This window comes from Desmodus rotundus, chromosome 5 (genome assembly GCF_022682495.2).
Source record: "Desmodus rotundus isolate HL8 chromosome 5, HLdesRot8A.1, whole genome shotgun sequence".
In the NCBI taxonomy this organism is placed as follows: domain Eukaryota; kingdom Metazoa; phylum Chordata; class Mammalia; order Chiroptera; family Phyllostomidae; genus Desmodus; species Desmodus rotundus.
In genome coordinates, this window is record NC_071391.1 from 88,203,810 (window position 1) to 88,228,891 (window position 25,082).

At 40.2% G+C, this 25,082-nt stretch overlaps 1 protein-coding gene and 1 non-coding gene across 5 annotated transcripts in view; one reads left to right on the forward strand and one right to left on the reverse strand.

The window, feature by feature from the left end:
- The window catches only part of RNF214 (ring finger protein 214), a 59,959-nt gene extending 35,066 nt beyond the window's left edge, over nucleotides 1–24,893 (forward strand). For all 4 annotated transcript variants that reach the window (XM_024570711.4, XM_024570712.4, XM_024570709.4 and 1 more), the window contains exons 7-15: nucleotides 17,020–17,116; nucleotides 17,296–17,384; nucleotides 17,994–18,084; nucleotides 18,293–18,391; nucleotides 18,774–19,150; nucleotides 19,261–19,393; nucleotides 19,551–19,655; nucleotides 19,960–20,055; nucleotides 20,964–24,893. In XM_024570711.4, the coding sequence (XP_024426479.1) occupies nucleotides 17,020–17,116; nucleotides 17,296–17,384; nucleotides 17,994–18,084; nucleotides 18,293–18,391; nucleotides 18,774–19,150; nucleotides 19,261–19,393; nucleotides 19,551–19,655; nucleotides 19,960–20,055; nucleotides 20,964–21,029 (1,153 nt within the window). In that variant the 3' untranslated portion in view covers nucleotides 21,030–24,893. The remainder of the gene's footprint in view (nucleotides 1–17,019; nucleotides 17,117–17,295; nucleotides 17,385–17,993; nucleotides 18,085–18,292; nucleotides 18,392–18,773; nucleotides 19,151–19,260; nucleotides 19,394–19,550; nucleotides 19,656–19,959; nucleotides 20,056–20,963) is intronic.
- Nucleotides 18,483–18,614, reverse strand: LOC112314435 (small nucleolar RNA SNORA51). Its single transcript, XR_002975796.1, has one exon. It is a non-coding gene; the product is annotated as a small nucleolar RNA SNORA51 (small nucleolar RNA).
- Nucleotides 24,894–25,082: the final 189 nt, after the last annotated feature.

Sequence of the window (25,082 nt, forward strand, 5' to 3'; positions counted from 1 at the left end):
CACACCAGCCAGGGCTAGTCTCCCTTTCTGATAGTTCATTATTGGTATATAGAAATGCAACTGATTTCTGGATATTTAGTTTGTATCCGGCTATTTTACAGAATTCATTTATCAATTCTAGTAGTTTTTTGGTGGAATTTTTAGGGTTCTCTATATACAGTATCATGTCATCTGCAAATAATGACAGGTTTTGCTTTTTCTTTGCAATTTGGATGCCTTTTACTTCTTCTTCATGTAGGATTGCAGTGGTTAGGACCTGCACTATTATGTTGAATAAGAGTCGTGAAGGTGGACATCCCTGTCTTGTCCCTATCTTAAGGGAAACACAGTTTTTGGTCATTTGGTATCAGATTGCCTGTGGATTTGTCATATGGCCTTTATTACCTTGAGTATGTTCCCTCTGTTCCCACTTTACTGAGAGTTTTTATCATAAATTAGTGCTGGATTTTTTTTCAAATGCTTTTTCTGCATCTATTGATATAATCCTGTGATTTTTATTTTCATCTTATGTATGTGGTGTATCACATTTATTGATTTGTGGATATTGTACCAGCCTTACACCCCTAGAATAAATCCCACTTGATCATTATGTATGATCTTTTTAATGTATTGCTGGATCTGGTTTGCTAATACTTTGTTTAGGATTTTAGCATCTATATTCATTAGGTATATTGGCCTGTAAGTTTCTTTCTTTGTAGGGACTTTATCTGGTTTTGGAATTAGGATAATGCTTGCCTTGTAAGAAGAGTTTGGGAGTCTTCTCTCCTAAATTTTTTGGAATCGTTTGAGAAGGAGAGATGTCAGTTCCTAGAATGTTTGGTAAAATTCACCTGTGAAGCCATCTAGTCCAGATGAATTTTTTTTGTTGGGAATTTTTGAATTACTGCTTCCATTTCACTAGTTGTAATCTGTCTATTTGGATTCTCTGATTCCTCCTGATTCAGTTTTGGGAGATTGTAGGTTTCTAGGAATTTATCCATTTCTTCCAGATTTTCAGTTTGTTGGTAATATTTTCTTACAATCGTTTGTATTATGTTTCTTTGGTGTCCGTTGTTAATTCTCTTTCATTTCTGATTTTATTTATTTGGGTCCTCTTTTTTTCTGCATAAGTCTGACTAAAGGTTTGTCACTCTTGTTTATTTTTTTAAACATTCAGCTCTTGGTTTCATTGACCCTTTATATATATATTTAAAACTCTATTTCATTTATTTCTGCTGTGATCTTTATTATTTTTCTCTCTTTTACTCACTTTGGGTTTTATTTGTTATTCTTTTTCAAGTTCCTTTAAGTGTAAAGTTAAATTGTTTGAGTTTTTTCTGGTTTGAAATAAGCCTGTAACACTATGAATTTCCCTCTTCTGACTAATTTTGCTGTGTTCTATAGATTTTGGGTTGTTGTGTCCTTACCTTCATTTGTTTCAAGGAGTCTTTTGATTTCTCTTTTGATCTTGTTGTTAACCCATTCGTTGCTTAGTAACATGTTATTTAGCTTCCATGTGTTTTTGTGTTTTTTAGGTTTTTTCTTGTGATTGATTTTTAGTTTCATACCATTATGGTCAGAGAAGCTTCTAGATGTGATTTCAATCTTCTTAAATTTATTGAGATTCATTTAGTGTCTTAATATGTAGTCTATCTTAGAAAATTTTCCATGTCACTTGAAAACGATGTATATATTCTACTGCTTTAGCATGAAATGCTCTGAAGATATCTATTAAATCCATCTGATTTAGTGTGCCATTTAAGGCCACAATTTCCTTGTTGGTTTTCTGTCTGGAATATATATCTATTGATGTCACTAGGGCTTTTAAATTCCCTACTGTGACTGTATTACTGTCAATCTCTCCCTTTATATCCATCAAGATTTGCTTTACATATGTGGGTGCTCCTATGTCGGGTGCATAAATGTTTACAAGTTGTTATATCCTTTTGTTGGATTGTTCCCTTTATGTAGTGTCCTTTTGTTGGATTGATCATTATGTAGTGTCCTTTGTCTTTTACTATAGCTGTTGTTTTAAAGTCTATTTTGTCAGTATAAATATTGTTACACCAGCTTTTAAAAATTTTCAATTGGCATGAAATATCTTTTTCCATCCCTTTACTTGTAGTCTGTGTGTATCTTTCGTTCCCAGGTGGGTCTCTTGTAGACACCACATATGAGGGTCTTGTTTTCTTCTTTTATCCATGTAGCTACCCTATGTCTTTTGATTGGAGCATTTAAGCCATTTACATTTAAGTGATTATTGATAGGTACATATTTATTGCCATTTTATTCTTTTAACTATGTTACTCTGTTTTCCTCCTTATCCTCTTCCTCCTCCTCCTTATTCATCTTTGTCTTCTTTCCTTGTTCCTTCTTCCTCTTTCCTTCTTCCTTCTTTCTTCTGTCTTATTGATTTGGGTATTTTGAGTTTGTCAGCTATCTCCTGCTATTGGCTTCTAGTGGGTAGAGGCCGGGGTGCTGCTAAACATCTTCTAATGCATTAGACAGCCCCACAGCACAGAATTATTTGGCCAAAATGTCAGTAGTACCAAGAAACTTCACAAACCGCTTTAGATCCTTCAATCAGTCACAGCACCTTCTCCATATACTGCACAAATCTTTTCTTTTTTGCATTTCAGTTGTGTTTTTACCTTTCTTGAAATAATAAAGCATAATACGCTGAAAATGTTGTGTATCTTCTTCCATATTTATTATTAAAATGGCTGCACAAAAATTCACCAATTTTGATAAGTTTTTTTAAACGCACGCTGATATGACAACTGTCACAATATAATGTAACAAAATTGTTTCGAATGAAGTTAAAAGCGACTAAGCGCTACTAGAGCCATCGTACCAGAAAAACTAAACGAACTCTTTGGCCAACCCAGCTCCTTGCTGGGTAAAGTAAACTTGGTTGTAAGTTCTTGCTTTTCATCACTTTGAATATTTCATGCCAGTTCCTTCAGGCCTGAAATGTTTCTGTTGCAAGGTCATCTGAGTGTTTGGGAGCTCCCTTGTAGGTAACTAACTGTCTTTCTCTTACTGCTTTTAAGATTCTGTGTGTTTATCCTTTTGCATTTTAATTATGATGTGTGTTGGTGTGGGCCTCTTTAGGTTCATCTTGTTTGGGACTCTGTGTGCTTCCCTGGCTTGTATGTCTATTTCCTTTGCTTAGGAAAGTTTTCCATCATTGTTTTTTTCAAATAAGTTTTCAGTTTCTTACTTTCTGTCTTTTCTTTCTGGTACCCCTTGATTCAAATGTTGGTAATTACTCTTGATGTTGTCCCAGAGGCCTCTTAAAATATCCTCATTTATTTTTGGATTTTTTATTTCTTTTGCTGTCCTGATTGGATGTTTTCTGATATGTTCTCTTCCAAATCGCCAATTCAGTCCTGTGCTTTATCTAATCTAATGTTGATTCCCTCTAATGTATTCTTCATTTCGGTTATTGTAGTCTTCATTTCTGTCTGGTCCTTTTTAATGTTTTCTATCTCCATTTTTGTTTCCTATCTTTTGTTAAGTTCTTACTAAGATCGTTGAACATCCTTATAATAGTGTTTTGACATCTGCATCTGGTAGATTGCTTGTCTCCATTTAATTAGCTGGGTTTTTTGGAGTCTTTCCCTGTTCTTTCATTTAGGACGTGTTCATCTCCTCAATTTTCCTGTCTCCCTGTGTGTTTCTCCATATTAGGTAGAGTTGCTAAGTCTCCTGGTCTTGGTTTAGTGGCCTTATATAGTAGGTGTCCTGTGGGGCCCAGTGGAGCAGTTCCCTGGTCACCTGAGTTGGGTGCTGTAGGTGTGTTCCTTGTGTGGTTGTGTGTGCCCTCCTGTTCTAGTTGAGCCTTGATTGCTGTTGGCACATCAGTGGGAGATACTGACCCTCACACTGATTGGCTTTGAGGACTGGCCATGACTGTAGTGGAGGAGCTGTTGTGCAGAAGCAGACCCCACGGAGCAGGATTTACTTTAGTGGGTCACTGGTGCCTGCTGAGTTCTCCCTTTTGGTGTGTTTTTTGTGAAAGGGGTTGGGTTGTGCTCTGGTGTGGTCTGAAGTTGGCTACGAGTTTGTTGATTCTGGGACCTCTGGGTGGGGGGCCTTTAGTGCAGGCCAAGGACAGCTGCTACCTTTGCTCTGTCCAGGGCTACCTGGTATGAACTAAATAGTGATCTGCAGATATTTGCTGCTTGTGCTGAACTTGGAGGTGCCTGAGAGAGGCTGAGGTGGGAACTGCAGCTGTCTCTAGCATCAGGCCTGAGGCTGCTTAGCAAGAGATATGAGGCATTGCTGAGGCCAGATGCTGATTATTTGGGGTTTGTGAACCTTTGAGAGATTTTAGAAAACTTTGCAGCACTAGCCAATACAGTCTGTTTGTATGGAAAAGCCAGTGGAAATGGCTTGAGTGGGCCTCCAAGTTGGGTGGAGCAAGGTCTCAGGGAATCACCAAGGTGGAACAAAGAGCGTTAGCCAGGTTGATAGAGAGACACATATGGCGCCACTTGCACCTGCAGAGAAAGGGCTTAGCAAAGGAATAGGGGCTTCTGCCATCACTTCTGTGTGGGAGAAGGCTGTCCCTCCAGCCCTTACCCCGAAGCCAAACAATTCAGTTTCTCCCTTGTAGTTTTTGAACTGTTACTCCAGTGCTGGAGCTCAGAGTGTGTGAGTTGGTCAGCATATAAATCTATGCACAGGTCCTTTAAGCAGAATGCCTGGGACTTCAACAGCCCTCCATCTCGCTTAGTCACAATCTCTGCTGGTTTTCACAGTCAGAAATTCTGGGGACTTCTCTTCCCTGCACTGGAACCCTGGTGTGGGGCTAGGACCCCTTGCTCCTTGGTGGACCTCAGCAGCCAGACTATCCCTTCTGATTTTGAACCACTTCACTTGAGTGTAGGACCAACCCCTTTTGCCTCTCTGCCCCTCCTTCCAGTCTGGATGTGGCTTCTTTCTTATGTCCTTAGTTATAGGAGTTTTTCTACTCAGTTAAGCTGTGGATGGTTTTCAGTTGTGGTTGTTCTATAATTAGTTGTAATTTTGATGTGGTCATGGGTGGGAGATAGTGAGCACGGTGTTTCCCCACTGCGCCATCATGACTGGAGGTGTTTAGTTATTATTTTATAGCTTTAATTTGTCTGCTAAGAACTCTTATTAGTTTAGTCCTTATAAACATATTTTCCCTTCATGTCCTTTTGCATAGTTGAAATACATGCTTTAAAATCTTTGCCTGCTTATTCTAACATTTTGGTCACCTTGGAGTCCTTTTCCATTGATTGCCTTTTTTTTTTTTTTTTTTTGGACTAGGAGTTGGAATGAAACCATTATCCTAATAAGAAACCAGCATAAAAAACTACACACAGTATAATTATATTCACATGAATTTCTAAAACCGACAAAACCATAGTGAGAGAAAGTAGATCAGTGGTTCCCAGTGGCTTAGTGTGGAGGGAAAGGTTTGACTGCCATATAGTAAATATTTTAAGCCTTACAGACCATACAGCATCTGTCACAACTGTTCAACTCTGCTGTAGCATGAAAGTAGCAATAGAAATTATGTAAATGAAATGAGTTTGGCTGGGTTCACAAAAATACTGATTTGCAGAAATAGGTGGCAGCCTGTAATTGACTCACAGGCTGTAGTTTGCTAACCCCTGCCCTTGACTATGGATCATGTTTTCTGTTTCTTCTTATGTTGGTAATTTGGGGGTGAATCCTGAATATTGTGAATAATACATTGTAGAGACTCTGGATTCTGTTGTATTTCTCAAAAAAATCTTGACTTAACAAAAATTGTGTCATCAGTCTGTTTCCTTGTCTGGGCATAAGTGTCATACTCTTGTTCGGTGGGCAGCAGCAATGGTCTTTGTTCACTTTATTTAGCTGTAGGTGGGTTTCTTAGAATCTTTTTTTTGCATATGTGGGTTCAGGAATCATCCAGAGATTTGGACAGATTTATGTGCAGAGTTTAGGGCTTACCATTTGTGTTTTTTCATTTTGGGGATTTCCTTTTCATTTTCTAGCTCCTAATTTTATGGTAGCCCCTAACTTTTTTCTTTAGTTTTTCAGCTGGTAAGCCTTCAAGATTTCTATTTCAGTTTTAGCCATCATAATAGAGCTGGCTGGAGTTTGCCCTTAGACAAATAATCATTAAAAAAACAAACAAACCAGGAAACAGCAGTGAAATTCACTCCTTCCAAAGGTTGTATCTTCTCCTCCAGTTTCTTATTTGTTCTGTAGTGCCTTCAAATAGATGCTTTTTTACATTTTTAGAATTTATAGTTTCTGACCTGTGGGATGTTGGTCTGTTAGGAGCAACTCTGCCCTTATTGGGAGTAGACATCTCCAGATTTAATTTTTAGAAGGTTAATTCTGGCTAATAATAGTTAGATGAGCTAAAGTACAGATAAATTGGTGTCAGGAAAACAGAATTACAGCAAGATAAAATGAGGGCCTGAACTATGTGTTAAAGGAACCAAAAGGAGGGGTATTCTGAGGTAGGGTTGATGAGATTTGTTGATTGTTACAGAGAGAAGATGAGAAGTCCAAGACAACAAAATGTCCAGGGTGGCAGAGATGGTGTATATTGGAAGTGCGGCAGGTTAAGGGCAGTGGCTTTGGGGGTGGAGATTATATATATATATTTTTTTTTAAACTCAGCTTTGTGGAGATGTACTTTATATATGAAAAAAACTCACTCATTTTATTTTTTTTAAGTATATTGTACTGATCATGCTATTACAGTTCTCCCATTTTTTTCTCCCCTTTCTCTCCCTCTGCCCTGCACCCTCCTCGTACCAGCATTCCCCCTCCCCCGCTTGGTTCATGCCCATAGGTTGTACATATAAGTTCTTTGGCTTCTTCATTTCCTATACTATTCTTAACCTCTCCCTATCTATTTTGTACCTACCATTTGTATTTCTTATTCCCTGTACCTTTTTTCCCATTTTCCCTCCTCCACCTCCCCACTGATAACTCACCATGTGATCTCCATTTCTGTGATTCGGTTCCTGTTGTAGTTGTTTGCTTAGTTTGTTTTTGCTTTTGTTTTATAGGTTCAGTGGTTGATAGTTATGAGTTTGTTGTCATTTTACTGTTCATAGTTTTGATCTTTTTCTTAGATAAGTGCCTGTAACATTTCATATAAGGGCTTAGTGATGATGAACTCCTTTAACTTGACCTTTTCCGAGAAGCACTTGATCTGTCCTTCCATTCTAAATGATAGCTTTGCTGGATAGAAGAATCTTGGATGTAGGTCCTTGTCTTCCATGACTTGGAATACTTCTTGCCAGGCCCTGGCCTGTAAGGTTTCTTTTGCGATATCAGCTGACAATCCTCTGGGCACTCCTTTGTAGGTAACTGTTTCCTTTTCTCTTGCTGCTTTTAAGATTCTCTTCTTATCTTTATTCTTGGGTAATGTAATTATGATAGTCTTGGTGTGTTCCTCCTTGGGTCCAACTTCTTTGGGACTCTGAGCTTCCTGGACTTCCTGGAAGTCTATTTCCTTTGCCAGACTGGGGAAGTTCTCCTTCATTATGTTTTCAAATAAGTTTCCAGTTTCTTGCTCTCCCTCTTCTTCTGGCACCCCTATGATTCGGATGTTGGGATGTTTAAAGTTGTCCCAGAAGTTCCTAAGCCTCTCCTCATTTTTTTGAATTCTTGTTTCTTCATTCTGTTTTGGTTGAATGTTTCTTTCTTCCTTCTAGTCCAAATCGTTGATTTGAGTCCCAGTATCTTTTCCTTCGCTGTTGGTTCCCTGTACATTTTGCTTTATTTCACTTTGCATAGCCTTCACTTCTTCCTCTATTTTGCATCCATGCTCAGTCATTTCTGTGAGCTTTCTGATTACCAGTGTTTTGAACTGTGCACCTGATATATTGGCTATCTCCTTGTCACTTAGTTTTTTTCTGGAGTTTTGATCTGTTCTTTCATTTGGGCCCTATTTCTTTGTCTCAGTGCACCTGTTATGTTGTAAGGGGTGGAGCCTTAGGTATTCACCAGGGCGGGGCAACTCACTTCGATGCATTGTAGCTCTTTATGTGAGGGAGGGGTCCAAGAGGGAACAGTGTGGCTTGCTCAGCTCTTGCCCCACTTTCAATGACTTTCCCTTCAGCCCACAAGCAAATTGGGCCAGTCTGGTGATAATTCTCCAGTGGGTGGGCTTGTGTATATTCTAGGACCATGTGGGTCTCTTTAGTGAGCTCTCCTGTGAGGCTAGGAGTGTCTCCTGCTGCCTGCAACCCCCACATGTTTTTACAGTCAGAGGTTTTGAGGCTTTATTTTTTGGCGCTGGATCCTCTGGTCGTGGTCTGCCTCGCTCCCTAGTTGTTCCTCCTGGCTTGTGAATGTGGGACCACCTGGTTCTCCAACCACGACTTCTCCTGCCAGTCCAATGCCTTGCCATGCGTCCTCTCTGCCCTGTCTGCCCATCTCTGCCCCTCCTACCAGTCTGAATGAAAGTTTCTTCTTTAACTCCTAGGTTGTCAGACTCCCATACAGTTCAATTTTCTGGCAGTTCTGGTTGTTTTTTGTTTTTAAAGTTGTTGTCCTTCTTTTGGTTTTGTAAGGAAGCAAAGTGTACTACCTATGCCTCCATCTTGGCCAGAAAAAGTTCACTCATTTTAAATGATGAGCTTTGACAAGCATATGCAGTCATGTAACTACCACCACAATCATGTTATAAAATAATTCCACTATCCCATAAAGTTCTTTCATGACCCTTTGGAGTCCACTGCTTCCTCCACCTTCAGCCATTGGCAAACACTGATCTGCTTTCTCTCATTATAGTTTTGCTTTTCTGGAACTTCATGTAAACAGAATCGTACAACATATAGCCTTTCTTGTCTGTTTGTTTAGGATAAAACTTTTGTGATTTATCCATGTAGCACATATCAATAATTTATTCTTCTTTATTGTTAAGTAGTAGTCCATTATAAGATTATACCGAATTAGGGTATGTACTCATTAGTTGATGGGCATTTGTGTTGTTTCCATTTTTTGTCAGTTACAAATAAAGCTGTTCTGAATATTCAAGTACCAGTTTTTATGTGGTCATGTTTTCTTTTCTCTTGGATAAATAAATGCTTAGGAGTAGGAATGTTGGGCTATATTTTCTTTCTTTTTTTTAAATATATTTATTGATTATGCTATTACAGTTGTCCCATTTCACCCCCTTCACTCCACTCCAGCCTGCCCACCCTCCTTCCACATTCCCCCCCTATAGTTCATGTCCATGGGTCATACTTATAAGTTCTTTGGCTTCTACATTTCCTACACTATTTTTACCCTCCCCCTGTCTATTTTCCACCTATCATCTATGCTACTTATTCTCTGTACCTTTCCCCCTCTCTCCCCCTCCCACTTCCCTGTTGATAACCCTCCATGTGATCTCCATCTCTATGGTTCTGTTCCTGTTCTAGTTGTTTGCCTAGTTTACTCTTGTTTTTGTTTTAGGTGTGGCCGTTAATAACTGTGAGTTTGCTGTCATTTTTACTGTTCCTATTTTTTATCTTCTTTTTCTTAGGTAACTCCCTTTAACATTTCATATAATAATAGCTTGGTGATGATGAACTTCTTTAACTTGACCTTATCTGAGAAGCACTTTATCTTCCCTTCCATTCTAAATGATAGCTTTGCTGGATACAGTAATCTTGGATGTAGGTCCTTGCGTTTAATCTTGGGTAATGTAATTATAATGTGCCTTGGTGTGTTCCTCCTTGGGTCCAGCTTCTTTGGGACTCTCTGAGCTTCCTGGACTTCCTGGAAGTCTATTTCCTTTGCCAGATTAGGGAAGATCTCCTTTATTATTTGTTCAGATAAGTTTTCAATTTTTTATTCTTCCTCTTCTCCTTCTGGCACCCCTATAATTCGGATGTTGGAACGTTTCAAGATGTCCTGGAGGTTCCTAAGCCTCTCCTCATTTTTCCGAGTTCTTGTTTCTTCATTCTTTTCTGGTTGGATGTTTCTTTCTTCATTCTGGTCCACACCATTGATTTGAGTCCCAGTTTCCTTCGCATGACTATTGGTTCCCTGTACGTTTTCCTTTGTTTCTCTTAGCATAGGCTTCATTTTTTCATCTGGTTTTCGAACAGATTCAACCAATTCTGTGAGCATTTTCATAACCAGTGTTTTGAACTGTGCATCTGATAGGTTGGCTATCTCTTCCTCGCTTAGTTGTATTTTTTCTGGAGCTTTGAAGTGTTCTGTCATTTGGGCCTTTTTTTTTTTTTTTTTTTGCCTTGGCCTGTCTGTTACTTTAAGGGGAGGAGCCTTAGGTGTTCCCCGGGGCGGGGTAACGCTGGTGGCTGCGCTGTGACAAGGTACGTGGGGGAGGGGCCGAGAGGGAGCAATGGCGCCCGCTCCCCTCTCCACCAGATCCCAATCTTTCACTCCGCTACCCACAGTCAAACCGGGCCCCTCTGGTGCTGGTTCCCGAGTGGGTGGGCTTGTGCACACTGCAGGCCCCTGTGGGTCTCTCCAACAACCTCTCCCGTGAGGCTGGGAGTCTCTCCTGCTGCTGCCCCAACCCCCACGGGCGTTTTCAATCAGAGGTTTGAGGCTTTATTTCCCCGAGCTGGAGCCCTGGGTTGCGAGGTCTGCTTCACTCCCCGCCGTTTGTCCCGGTTTATCCGTGCACGAATGTGGGGCCGCCGGGTGCTACCCGCTGCTCTGCCTGTCCCGTTCTCCGCCACTCTGAGTCCTGCTCTCGGTTTATCTGTGCGCGAATGTGGGGCCACAGGGTCTGCTAGTGCTCAGACTACCTGCGCCATTTGTCCCACACTCTGCCAGTCTCGGTCCTGCCACGGCCACGCGAGTCCTCTCCGCTCCAATGCCCGTCTGCGCCCCTCCTACCGGTCTGGATGAATGTTTATTTTTTATTTCCTTGGTGTCGGACTTCCTTGCCATTCGATTTTCTGTCAGTTCTGGTTGTGTGAGGAGGCGCAGTGTGTCTACCTACGCCGCCATCTTGGTTCTTGGGGCTGTATTTTCTTAACTTTATAAGAAACTGCCAAACTTTTTTCAAAGTTGCTTGCTTTTCTATTTTGCATTCTCATCAGCAACGTATAAGTACTTCAGTTACTCCACATCCTCACCGATACTTGACATTATCAGTCTTTTCCGTTTTAGCCATTCTAATAAGTATTTAATGATATCTCATTGTGACTTTTTAATTCATTTATTTTTTAGAGAGAGGGGAAGGGAGGGAGAAAAGGAGGGAGAGAAACATCGATGCAAGAGAGAAATATTGATCAGTTGCCTATTGTACAGTCCCAGACCGGGGACCAAACCTGCAGCCCAGGCCATTTGCCCTGACCTGGAATCGAACCAGTGACCTTTTGCTTTGCGGGACAATGCCCAATCAACTGAGCCACGTGGGTCAGGGTTCTCATTGTGATTTTAATTTTAATTTCCCTAATGGCTATTGATGTTAGGCATCTTTTTGTGTGCTTATCTGTCATTTGTCTTTTTATTTTTTTGAAGAACTATTTGAGTATTTTACCCATTTAAAAAAGCATGTTGTTTTCTTATTAAGTATTTTATTACTCAGTAATTCTTTTATGAAATGGATGTTTTGCAAATATTTTCTCCCAATCTGTGACTTGCCTTTGCATTTCATGCCACTGTCTTAAAATGCAAATGTTTACATTTTGATCAAGTTCAGTTTACCTTTTTTTCTTTTGTGGCCCAAGAAATCTTTGCCTAACCCAAAACAAAAATCAGTTTAGTTAGAAGAATGACATTGTTTACTTTATTGTAAGTATCATTAGTGGAAGAAGCTTAATTCTTCTATTTTTTCATTTAATCTTTGTGTGTGTGTGTGTGTTATCAGTTATTTAGTAGATTACAGTGCTTTTGCTGCAATCAGATCTTTCTGAGGAAAGTTCCATGCCTCCTGTCTTGATATTGGCATCCAGCACCAAGACTCAAAACGTAATAAAGGTTTGAAAGTTATAGGACTAAAGGACAATCTTATCACTGCGTGCGGTCAACTGCATCTTTCATCTCTTTCCTGACCTTCAGATGAAATCACACAAGTGAGTTAAGTCCAGAGAAGTGTAGAGTTTTACAGACCTGTATGTTTTCCCAGAAGAGTTATGTTGTCGTTCACATTTCTCCCACAGTCAACCAACACGAAGATTTCTTCTAAGATTCTGAAATAAGGGAAATCTCCCCTCAGTGGAGTCAGTGGAGAGGAGAGGTGCTTGCTTCTGCTGCCCCTACTTATTTAGGAGCAGGTTAGGAACGTCCGTATTCGGGTTTATCATAGCTGAAAGATGCTGCCATGTTTCCTCCCCTTAATCTACTCTGTGTAAGCATTTTCTAAAAGAAATAAAATTCTAGCAGCATTTGGTGAGATGATCACTTAGATCTGGTAAGAAAATCAAAGTCGCTGTATTTCAATTCCAGTCTTATTATTGGTTGAGTGATGCTGGATTAGTCATTTAACCTTTATTCTTGTAAAAAAAAAAATTATCTCTTTTTTCTTTGACAAGCACTTTTTCCCATATCTTTTTGCACTTAATCTTAATCTTTTTGTATGTTGTCTGGTTAAATTATATGTAGATAACCTGGTGATAAACACATATCTGTAGTTGGAAAAAAGCGAAGAGTATTTTAATTGCCTTTGGATAATTGTGGATATTCTTTGATAGTACTCCAAAACGTGACAGGTAATAGTTTCTTAAAAGTTAGTTGCACTGTATATTCTGAAACCACATTAGTGGACTTTTTGTACTGGTACATTAAAATCCATTGGCTCGCCTTGTACTTTGAATGGATCTTTTAAGCATGCTGTACAGGGGAGGAAAACTTTTACCTCTATTAGGTTGAACATCTGAAGACTTGTCAATTAAACTGACAAAAGACAGTGGGAGAGCTCAGTAATGAATAACTGAAAGGGCTGCTTAGAATTTGGGGCTTAGATACCATTTTAACAGGTAAAGGGGAGAGGCAAGAAAAGCACTTTTGGGAACACAAATGACTTCTTGCAGGGAGCACTTATGGGACTTTTAAGATAAATGGATTTTCAGGAGAGCAAACGAGATAAAAAGTTTGTGTAGTATTTGTGCAGGTATGAGTGGATTTTTTGTCTCTTTTAGGATCATAAAACTCCTCTGGAGAAGGGATTTAAGGGAGTTTTTATTTATATTCTCTCTCAGTAGAACTGCCTTTAAGAGGAATTTGTGACAGCTTTATTTCCCAGAAGTTGCTGCTTTTAGTCAGATAAGGGAAACAACCAGGAGGCTTTTTTCCTGCATCTGTTGAACCTTAAATGTCTTCATCTTGAAATAATCTAACAAATCTGGGGTTCCAAGTGGGTCCCAGTTTTGATTTGGTAACACAGTGCATTGATAATTTGTAAAACATTGGTTCAGAGTTATTTAGGTCTTCCAAGTGTTGACACATTTTATATTATAATATTTAAAGAATCACATTAGTTTATATCAGTGGTTTTCAGCCTTTTTCATTTCGTGGCACATAAACTAATTACTAAAATTCTGTGGCACACCAAAAAATGTATTTGTTGCTGATCTGACAAAAAAATCGGTATAATTTTGATTCTTTCATACTGGACAGCTATTGTGTTGGCTTTCGTCATTTTTTTATTTGACAAGCTAAGGAAAAAGGTCAGTACCCCTGACTAAATAGTAGGTATTGCATGTTCTTTTTTAAGTGTTATTTTTAAAAGATTTTATTTATTTATTTTTATAGAGAGAGGAAGGGAAGAAGACAGAGGAAGAGGAACATCAATGTGTGCTTGCCTATCACGTGCACCCTACTGGGAACCTGGCCTGTAATCCAGGCATGTGCCCTGACTGGGAATCGAACCAGCAACCCTTTGGTTCACAGGCTGGCACTCAATCCACTGAGCCACACAAGTCAGGGCACTATATTAAATTTTTTATGTGTGTTCTCTCAGTGAATTCTCCTACGAGTCCTGTGTTGTAGATACTACTCATTTTTCAGATGAAGAAACTGAAGCCTAAAAAGTTTAACTTGTCTAGGATTGTACAACCAATAAATAGAAGAGTGGGGACCTCTATGTTATATTCTGTATGTTTTATGTTTTCTAAACTTTTTATAATTTGTATTTACATAATCAAAACCAAAATTAATTTTATAATTATGCAAACTTTGGGACCTACAAGATAGGCTTGTACAGTCTGGTAGGATTTTTTCATTTGAACCATTGATTCCCTGAACTAACTGTGCAAAATAACAGAAGCATGGGACTTGAAAGAAATTAGATCAAGCATTTAAAAAGGTATAATAGAGTCATTGCACTGTATCTATTCTACCAAAGATATTTTTAACCATCTACTGCAGGGAACTGGTTTTTTTCTAGCGTGGGTTGCAGGTAGTACCCTTTAGTGAAATGGAATATGATACATATATATGTTACAGGCTAGTTAACATATAAGGCTGTACATTTTTATGATTGTTTAAGCTGTTTGCTAGCAGTTGTTGTAGTTGTTCTTGCTAGTAGTCCCTTTTGTCTTTTTGGATCCCAATGAGGTAGATGTGGCCAAATGCCCAAAAGGGAAAACATTTTTTGTATGTGAATATGTGGAATGTCTCCATGGTAGGAAGATTTTTCTAATATAAATGTATATCTGTACTTGGCAGATGTATTTAATGAGGTTAGAGATATTCAGTGAGCATCTGTAATCTTCAAAAATAACATTAATCAAAGAAGGCAATTGTAATGTTTTCCTACAATTATCCCATTGTCAAAGAGTAACTAGTAGGTACAGAGATATTGATTGACCCCACAACATATTTCACATATTCTTATGGTAAGAGGATTTTGACTCCTCATTTGTGTGTATGTGTGTGTGGATGTAACTGTTTAATATCTTTTTGAAAACATTACCTTTCTCTCCCATAGCAGGTTTGAGATGGGGTCATTGTGGAAGGGGAGCTTCAACTCCTTTCTGCCAGAATCTCCAGTTCCCTCACCTTTTTATACATCCATTATACCAGTCCTACTGATCTCCACTGTAGGACTGCAGCTCCCGCCCTCTGCTCATCCACCAGGACCACTGGACTTGCAAACACATGTGCACGCACACACACATTGTGTGCTGCCTGTCACATCAGCCGAGCCTGCGATGCTTTCCATCAGTCCTAAGTGTCCACTCTTTCATTCTTCACTATTTCTCCTTGAGTTCACTCTCCTCCCTGCAATTCTCCCATAGCTAATGATCCTGCTTCCAGTTTTCTTGCAAAACTTAAGTTGTTTGTTGTATTATAGAGCAGTGGTTTTTATTTTTGCTTGTAGGTTTTTGTTTATTGTTGACAATATTGGACATGTCCTCCACTTTTTTCCCCTTTCCCCCTCCAGCCACCCTCTGCCCTTCCCCCAATCCCCAGCCTTCACCACATTGTTGCTTGTGTCCATGGGCTATGCATATATGCATATATGTTCTTTGGCTAATCTCTTCCAGTCCCCCAACGCCCTCCCCTCTGAGATCTGTCAGTCTGTTCCATGTATTCCTGCCTTCGGTTTTATTTCATTAGTTTATTTTGTTCATTAGGTTCCACATATGAGTGAGATAATATGGTGTTTATTTTTCTCTGACAGCTTATTTTGCTTAGCATAATATCCATGCTGTTGCAAAGGATGACTCCTCATATATTTTTGAACTTGAGGAATTTGTGTTACAGCAGAAAAGTACATCCACTATAAATCTTTATGGAAAGAACTATTAGAGAACTTTTCCTCTGGCAGGAGGTTAATTTGAGGAGGACAACACATGGAGATTAAGGAAGAAAATGCCCACCTAGTCATTTCTGTTGTATTAAGAAAACCTTGTCAGTAGAGGGACAGACTAATGTTAGTGAATCAATAACTATGTGTGTAACACACACACACACACAAACACACCTATACTTTATTTGTGAAATAGAGAACAGGGATGCGTGGAGGATTGGGCCAAGTGAAAGAAGAAGAGACCTCAACAATTTAAGTGAATTGTTCTCTTTCAAATATGTAAGGCTACTGAAAAAACAGAAGAGGAATAAAACTGCTTCTCTCACTGAAAAAAACAAGGAACTTTTTTCTTCTTTCTTTCTCTCTCTCTTTTTTTTATAGGGGGGGGGAAGAGAGGGAAAGAAACATCGATGTGAGAGAGATATTGATCAGTTGCTTTCCACATGCACTCTGACTGGGGACCAAACCCACAACCCAGGCACGTGCCTCAATCAGGAATTGAACCAGCGATGTCTTGCTTTGTGGGGCGATGCCCGACCAATTGAGTCACACTGGTCAGGACAAAACTGGGAACATTTTATGGTGTAACTTCTTTCAGCCTTTCCTTTTTATTTTCACCTTTTAAAAATATTTTAAACTTCTCCATATTATTCTGTCCACTATCTGGGTAATCCTGTTGCTTTCAGCCATAAAACTTATTACAGTCAAATGTATTAGAAGGAATTTCTTTTGCTGGCTCTGTTCCTTTATCGGCATCTTTAGTCCTAAGGAGGGTCCCCATCCTGGGGACTCCACCAGTACTAGACACACAGGGCAGCTGTCATCCTAATCCAGAAGATTTTTTTCTTTTTGAAGAAAGTTCACCCTAACTAAGAAAATAAATTCAGTAAGCCAGTAACTGTGTGCTTAGTAGTAGTAGTAACTATTGCTTAGTAGTAGAGATTAGTATTAAATGGATCCCTGTTTTTCATCCTGCATTCTTTGGTGCCCATACCAAGAGATAAGTTGGAAATAAGAGGAGTGCCATAATGGTTTTGAGTCCTTTTTGAATACAGAAGAACATTCTGCCTCTAGTGGGTTTTGTTCTAAGTACACTGTTTTTCCTACTCTGGGTAACCTTATTTTAGCAAGTGGGAATATGAACATTTTTACATTCAAATTTTACTTGCCTTTTTGTAGTTACAGACTGTTTTAAACATTACTTGTCTATTGTCTGTAGTTCGTATTTAAGAGTAAGACTTTCTGTAACATAGCTGGCAGACCAGTTTGGGTTTTACCTTGCCTTAGTGTCTTTCTCCCCTTAGTTCTGTTCTTTGTTTCTTATCTTACAGAGAGGTATGGGAAATGGAACTGGATAGACTCAAGAATCAGGATGGCGAAATAAATCAGAATATTATGGAAGAGACAGAACGGGCCTGGAAGGCAGAGGTGAGAACAGTTGCTATATTGAAGGCCTCGATTTAGGGCTTCCAGATGGTATATCCTTTTGGTTCAGTGTTATACCACTAGGACATATAAGTATTACATCATATAGCCACTAAGCATTTGTTTCAACTAAACTTTTATGTATGTAAAATTAATAAAGTGTGTGTGTGTGGTTGTATTAGATCTTATCACTAGAGAGTCGGAAAGAGTTGCTGGTGTTAAAGCTAGAAGAAGCAGAAAAAGAGGCAGAACTGCACCTTACTTACCTCAAGTAAGTATCTTCCCATTCTAGAATCTTAATGGTCCTGCAGTTTTGAGGGGGAAGGGTTCTTTTTTTTTTTTTTTTTTTTTTTTTTAAGGCTTGAAACCCTAGGCCAGCTGGTCTGGCACTTATGTTCACAGGAATTTCACGGTCATCTATGTGCAATAGTAATTGTTCAGTGATTTCTCTTCCCCTATTCTAACTTCCTCATTGTCCAGCTCTTCCTTTTTACACTTTATAGTTTTACATTTTCTATTGTATTAGTTTCCATTTTATATAAACAGTATCTTTTATGCTGTCAAGTCAATTACAGCTTTCTTTGGAGATTTGTTTCTTATACAGTCATTTCTCCTCTTTTTGCCATGGGATCTGGAGTTCCCATGTGGCACTTTCAGGCAAATAAGACCCCTGTCTCAGTGGTTGATTCTCTTTCTCCAGTATTTGGCTTAAAAGATACTGCAGTTAAAATGAGACAAATGACCTATATCATTGGCCTTTTCTTGCATCTGGTTTGACCTCTTCTCTCCAGGCCCGTTAGCTAGTTACTGTTATGCTAGCACAGAGTGTTGGGAGTTACGTTTTCTTTAATTCTATAAATTCCTGTTGGTTTCTTGAAAGGTCAACTCCCCCAACCCTAGAGACAGTTCATTCTAAACAGGAGTGGGAGACAAGACTGAATGGAGTTCGGATGATGAAAAAGAATGTTCGGGTAAGTGTGGTAACAGGGATCATTGAGTCTGAGTTAATCTATGCTTAAATACTTCTGGTGAAAGGGAGGGACCTTTTACACTTCCATTTAGAGCCTATTCTACCACTCCCTTTGTTTTCTTCATATGGGATGGTGCTCTCTTTCTAGGGATGCTCACTCAGCTCATGGTGTAAAAGATAATCCTGTCCGTCCTTTCTCTCTTTTCTAGGACCAATTTAATAGTCATATCCAACTAGTGAGGAATGGAGCCAAGTTGAGTAGCCTTCCTCAAATCCCTACTCCCACTTTGCCTCCACCCCCATCAGAGGTAGGTAGGAATGCTGATTTTGGGGAATCAGCTTTTCTGTGACAGAATCAGCATGTTTTGCTTGTTCTTTTTTTTTTTTCTCCCCTCAACTCCATGTCCCCCCATTCACAATACAGACCAAGCAAAGGGCCTGGGCTGAGGTGTTTATGGGGTGGGTTCACTCTGCCTCCTCTTTCTGTACAGGTAGTGTAAGAACACAGCCTGTGGTAAGCACTGGGAGGCCTTGCTTGTTCTTTTAAAGAAGATACTGCTTTTATTATTATATTTTTATTGGTTTTTATTGGTATTATTTGACATAAGAGTTGCTCGTTGATTCCTGCTCCAGTTTCCTAAACTTTCCTTTTCTTGCTTTCTTTTTTTCTCTACTTCTTCCCCTCTGCAGACAGACTTCATGCTTCAGGTGTTCCAACCCAGTCCCTCTTTGGTTCCTCGGATGCCCTTCTCCATTGGGCAGGTCACAATGCCCATGGTCATGCCCAGTGCAGATCCCCGTTCCTTATCTTTCCCAATCCTGAACCCTGCCCTTTCCCAGCCCAGCCAGCCTTCCCCACCCCTTTCTGGCTCCCATGGGAGAAATAGCCCTGGCTTGGGTTCCCTTGTTAGCTCCCATGGTCCACACATGCCCCCTGCCGCCTCCATCCCGCCTCCCCCAGGCTTGGGCGGTGTTAAGGCTTCTACTGAAACTCCCCGGCCCCAACCAGTAGACAAACTGGAGAAGATCCTGGAAAAGCTGCTGACCCGGTTCCCACAATGCAATAAGTAAGTGTCTTTAAGGACTAAATTTGTAAAACTTGTCAGAGAAATTGATGGGTTAAAATAGAGGTTTCATAGATATTCCCCACGAGTCTGTCTCTCCTTTTCTTTTTTAGGGCCCAGATGACCAACATCCTTCAGCAGATCAAGACAGCACGTACCACCATGGCAGGCCTGACCATGGAGGAGCTGATCCAGCTGGTGGCTGCACGGCTGGCAGAGCACGAACGGGCAGCAGCCAGCTCTCAGGTAGGACATGCTGCTGAGGGCTCAGACCTGCCAGGATGTGGGGGAGAGGCAGCACTGCAGCCAATGTCCTTTACGCTGACACTAAATGATTTCTTTTTATTACATACTCTGTTACTCATACTCTCTTCCCTTACGCTGACACTGTTTCTGCCCACAGCCACTTGGTCGGATCCGGGCCTTGTTCCCTGCTCCGTTGACCCAAATCAGTACCCCAATGTTCTTGCCTTCTGCACAAGTTTCATACCCTGGAAGGTCTTCACATGTAAGGCTCATTTTCTTTGAAAACTAGGATTTGAAGGTGGGGGAGAGAATGTCAGTAAGAAGGGAGTGGGTTTACAGATGAGTGCAGGAAGAAGCTGTTATCTCATCAGCTGGGTTGTTGGCAGCCACAACTGGGAAAATGTAAGTACTTTTGTCAAGAATCTCTATATGAACTTTCACTTCTTCTAGTGTAAAATCTTTTTACTACTTGGAAACAGTAGCTGGAATCATGGACATAAAAGGCAAAGAAACTCAGAGCTTTCTTACTTTCTTCTGCTCTTGACCGTCCCTCCTCTGTCCTGCAGGCTCCAGCCACCTGTAAGCTGTGTCTTATGTGCCAGAAACTTGTCCAGCCCAGTGAACTGCACCCAATGGCATGTACCCATGTGTTGCATAAGGAGGTAGGTGCCACTTTCCTTCCTCATTTTCCACTCTTTCTTTTCTGACAACTAAGGTAATTTGATTTTTCTTGCACATTTTAGTGTCGATGCTTATCATTAATACCTAAGTGTAAGGTTTTTGGTAAATCGTGGCATAAACATCAACAGAATTCAGAATAGTGGCAGCCAGGCTCTCCCAGCTTCCTTTTACCCTGTTCTCTATAGGGGACTTGATAAGCAGTTCATAATAGAGCACTGATAGGTCATCACTTTCTTGAAAAATTAATAATAGGATATACATATCTAACTGTTCTTTCAAATATAGCATTGTCAACAGACTGCTTAGATGAGAGGAATGGAATAGAGAACCTGAATATGAGATTAGTAACTCCATTAACAGAATAGCTTGAAGGCCTGCCTGTTAGAGATTTTCTTTCCAAACCGACAAATTATTCCCATATTTACAGTTACCAAGCAGAGTTAAGTCTCTTAGCAGCCGGGATGATTCCTTTTTACTATTATATTTTGCTTATTTTCTTGTAACAAAAGGTAGAAACTGAATTTACATCTAATTTCTTGATGAGGGAAAATCCTGAGAAAAACTTTAAGGTGATGTGTATTAGCAGATGGAAGCTCATTTGAGCCTAAATGGATCATGAGAAGGAGCCAGCCTAGCTATTCAACAAAAAAGCAGCTTCACACTATTATTAGTTGATTGTTCATGTTCCCTATAAAAAGAACAGGTTCTCTTGCTCTGAAGATTCTTTTGGGGGTAAGAGTCAATGAAATAGACCTCCTAGTCCCCCATGGTAAGAGCTTTTCTGACTTAGTGAATATTTCTTAGACTCATTGAACCTTAATAGCACTCTCTCACTTCCTTCCTTCCATCTTTCCAGATAAACCTGAGGTATGTCTTTTTTTCTTTCCAGTGTATCAAATTCTGGGCCCAGACCAACACAAATGACACTTGTCCCTTTTGTCCAACTCTTAAATGACGGACCTGATTGGGGAGGAAGAAGAAGAGAAACTGATGTGAACAGGAAGCGCGGGTTCAAGATTTCTAAAACTCTATATTTATACAGTGACATATACTCATGCCATGTACATTTTTATTATATAGGGTAATATGTGTATAGAAAGTCTGTATTCACATGTTCGTTAATGAAAGTATGTATATTATGCAGAATGGTCTGTCCCCTTCACCATGCAGTCCCTTTGGGGGATGCAGATTGTAGCTAAGATGATATTTAGTTTGGCCTTGAAATTATGATATTCCTGCCTAAAGCTGTTTCCAAGTACAATATAAAAACCGTTAGGAAGCTACTGTTGCTCTAAGGCTATCCTGCTTTGATTTGGCTCAAATACTAGTCCATTTTCTTAAATCTTATGTATGCAGATTTCAACCCTGGTGCTCACCCACTGTCCAAACGGATGCCTTGCTTACTGAAAGCCTTCCAAGCCTCAGTGTGTTCTAGCAACTCTACTTCAAATGGATAAAATGAGACTGATTAAGGAAAAAAAAATGTAACCCTAATAGTTTGACTTTTCATTGAGTATTTTACTCTGTTAGCTCTCAGTTTTTATACATAGACGTTAGGTTTACAGAATATTCTGTTTTACATCAGCAAAATCCACAGTCTTAAGAATAACAGCATAACCAGGTCCCATTTCCCTCACGCCCTCACAAACTTCTATTCCTAAATAGTCATCTCTAGAAATTAGCACAACCTACAGGTCTCTTCCCTTGCCACTGCAGACTTGGCCAACCTTGTAAAGTCCTTACCTCTCCCCTTGTACTTCTGGTCTCCTAGTCTACCTAACCCCACGCCCCCTCAAAAGTTAAGGCAGGTAGTTCACAACCAAGTTGTGTGGTGACCTTGGATGAGCTCCAGGCAGGCACTGGGGTGAGGAGGTATCTGCAAAATTATTTTCAGAATGATCTTGAGATGCTGGGTCTTAATTTTTGAAGCAAGAAAGTGATAGAGGGCACGTGTCCTGCCCTGGGGAAAATAGAGACCAAAGTGACATGAAGAGAGTTGGGGTTTCAGGTTCATAAGTCATTTGTTATATGGACAGCTATCTGGAACTAGATCATTTTCCAACTCTACTTACTGAGCAATTCTAGTTTATACCTAGGAAAACTGACTCTGTTAAAGCTTTGAATCTTTTCTTACCCTTTTTCTTTACCCTTAGCAGAAATGGCTTCAGCACCCTTCTCTTTTGGAATTAACAACTAAAAACTAAGTGTTAATTTAAAAAAAATATCTTCATGGAAAGGATATTTTTATATCACCAACAGCTGAATTTTTTTCCATTCTGGGATCTGGAAATGCTTACTTGCACTAGCAATACATTAGTGTAGCAACACTGTTTGTTTTCAGGTTCTTCTAATTCTCTCCTCTGTTTTTATTACTCTTTTCCTTCTTTGTCTTTCATCCTTACCTATTGGCTCATGAACATATTCTTCCTCTTCTCTTGTCTTATTTGCCCAGGTTTATTGACTGACATCAGTCTGAGGAACTGGATTTCCCAGAACCTCCTGGGCGTCTTGTAGGGTCATTGAAATGGCCTGAGTGGGTTAATGAAGTGACATTACCCCACTTCCTTTGGTTAATAAAATATGAATGTCTGCAGTGCAGTAGCTGTCATGATCAGGAAATGTGGCAAAATGGAAGAGCAGTTCCTTTGTTCTTTTTATTTGATGGAGGATTCATTTTTTTTATCTTGTAATCTTAAGATTTTATTTCCCCTCAACTTTGCAGCAGCATATTTTAGTATCCCCTGAAAGTTTAGAAATTAGAAGTGTACATAAAGAGTATTCTGTTTCTTTTGCACAGGTCTTTGAATCCAAAGGAAAGGGAAAGGAGAAAGTAGGTCGGGGGACTTAACCGCTATCTAATAAAAGCCCTTGAAAGCCAGCTACAGCAGGAGGACAGGTGTTTTGGAGAGTTGTGTGGGGGAACTAGAGCCTTATTGTTGCTCTTTCCTTTTCCTTGTTCAGGATCAGTCAGAAGGCAGCACTGGAGTTTTGGCCGTCCTTGCTCTCTCTGCCCCTTGGCCTGTCACAGGAAAAGCCATGCAGTCAGTGGGAAGGGCCCCAATACAGTGAGGAAAGTGGGGACAGCCATTTTTCTGAAGTACAATTTAAAAATAGAGACATAGAATACATATTTATACAGGCAAGAAGCTGTGGTCAAGATTTTTCTTAGTATACTTTGAGTTTATAGTTTCAGGGTAGAAAGGAAGTTAACTGTAAAAAGCAAGCCCAGATTTTCTGTTAAAGAAAAGTAGGACTGTGGAACTTATTAATGACGGGGTTGAGTTTTATGCCCTGGAAAGAACTGAGAAAAAAAAAAGTTTTCTCCAACATGGGTAGAAATTATAAAGCAGAATGTGTCATATTTATTTTATGGTAGCAATTCTGGAAGTTTATTTACATAGTAAGTTCCGAGCTGGAAGTAGACAATGTCCAGTCTTCCTGTCTGTCGTGATAGTTATGCGATGTTCCCTAGTCAGCCAAAGAAGCACCAAGTGCAGGGGAATGAAGAGAATCCAGATAAAAAAAAAAAAGCTATGACTCAGTGTTCTTGATTTATTAGTTTATGGCTTATGGGCAGCCAGCTGAGGCCAGGATTTCCAGAGGCCCTTCTTGTAGTTCCCTCTCCCTCATCAGGTAATTCCACACTCAAAAAGGTCCCATACCTGGAAACATGTGTTAACCATGTAAGGAATAAGATCCAGTGGGTATACTAGGAAAATGCAGCTCTTCTCACTAACACTGGTGCCATAGGTGACTGTGGTAGAAGTGATAGGTAATGAACTTGGTCACCAATACGTAGCCCAAGAACCAGCCTGGGTACCCAACTACTGTTAGGAGTGGGGAATAGAGAGCAGAACAGGAGAAAAGGAGGGATTCCATTGAGGGGCTCTCGTGGTGAAGTAAGGAAGCCCTGAGGCTGCCATCCGTTCTCCAGGCAGCCTTGATACTGACGGCGATGATACTATAACCTGAAATCCCTGTGTTCCTGACACTCTTGGTATAATACTTGTGCCACAGTGGGATGCCTTAGCCAAACAGACAGAGGGTGAGACATTAGAGAGGGTGAGAAGGCAATGAAATTGCTCTGTATTATGTAAAGGTCTTACTACAACTTAAAGCTGAACAGGAAGAAATCCAAGCATGGGTAAAAGGCATCACCCCTATGCCTGTTAAATGAATCCTCAGGATTCTGCTTTCAAGGATTATTAGGTAGGAGAGGTCTCCTGTCTCTTCTTCTTAGCACCTCAGCTGCAGAGCTCCAGAGGACTAGAGATTTGGGGGAGGGAGTGAAGAGGTACCCAGCGAGATGAAGCCCAGCCCTGCTCTGTTTGAACTGTTCCACTTGCTTTCCATAGGGCACTGGGGTTTAGGAGGGTTGGGATATTTCAGGGGTACCTAAGCATATGGAGAGCAGAGCATTCAGATAGAGACAAGTGGAATCTAAGGTAGAAATTCATCTGTTAGATGGAACTTGTTAGTGGACCTTTTCATTTAATAGAGCTAAAAAGAGCTTTTTGGTTAAATAAGCTCTTCCCATCTCACTTTTGGTCTGGCTGCCGCCACAGAAAAGAAAACATTGGGAAGCAACAACCTCTTATGGAGGTGGGATTCTGTCTTGGAGATGAAGTCTGAAACTGGAACTGGTGAGAAGTCATGCTTCCACCTTTCCTAGCTTGGATCCCCTTGTGTTCCCTGCCTTTACACTCCTTCTCCGTCTCTTCCAGCCATGCCCATTTGTACAAATATTGAGTCAAACTATTTTTTGTTTAATTCAAGAGGCAGTCTTTGCACCAAGTTAGGCTCGTTGATACAGTTCCTATCTCTAACGCAAAAGCAAACTGTGCATTCGCTCTTACTGACTTTGGCAGCAGGGAAACAGACTGGCCCTCTTCTCTTCCAGGTACTACAGAGACACTCACTGGGGTCACCTGGGTGGGAGCCATTACTTCTGGAACTAAGGAAAGAAGAATACCTTGGGTTGGGGGATTGAGAGGGATGGTGGGCAAAG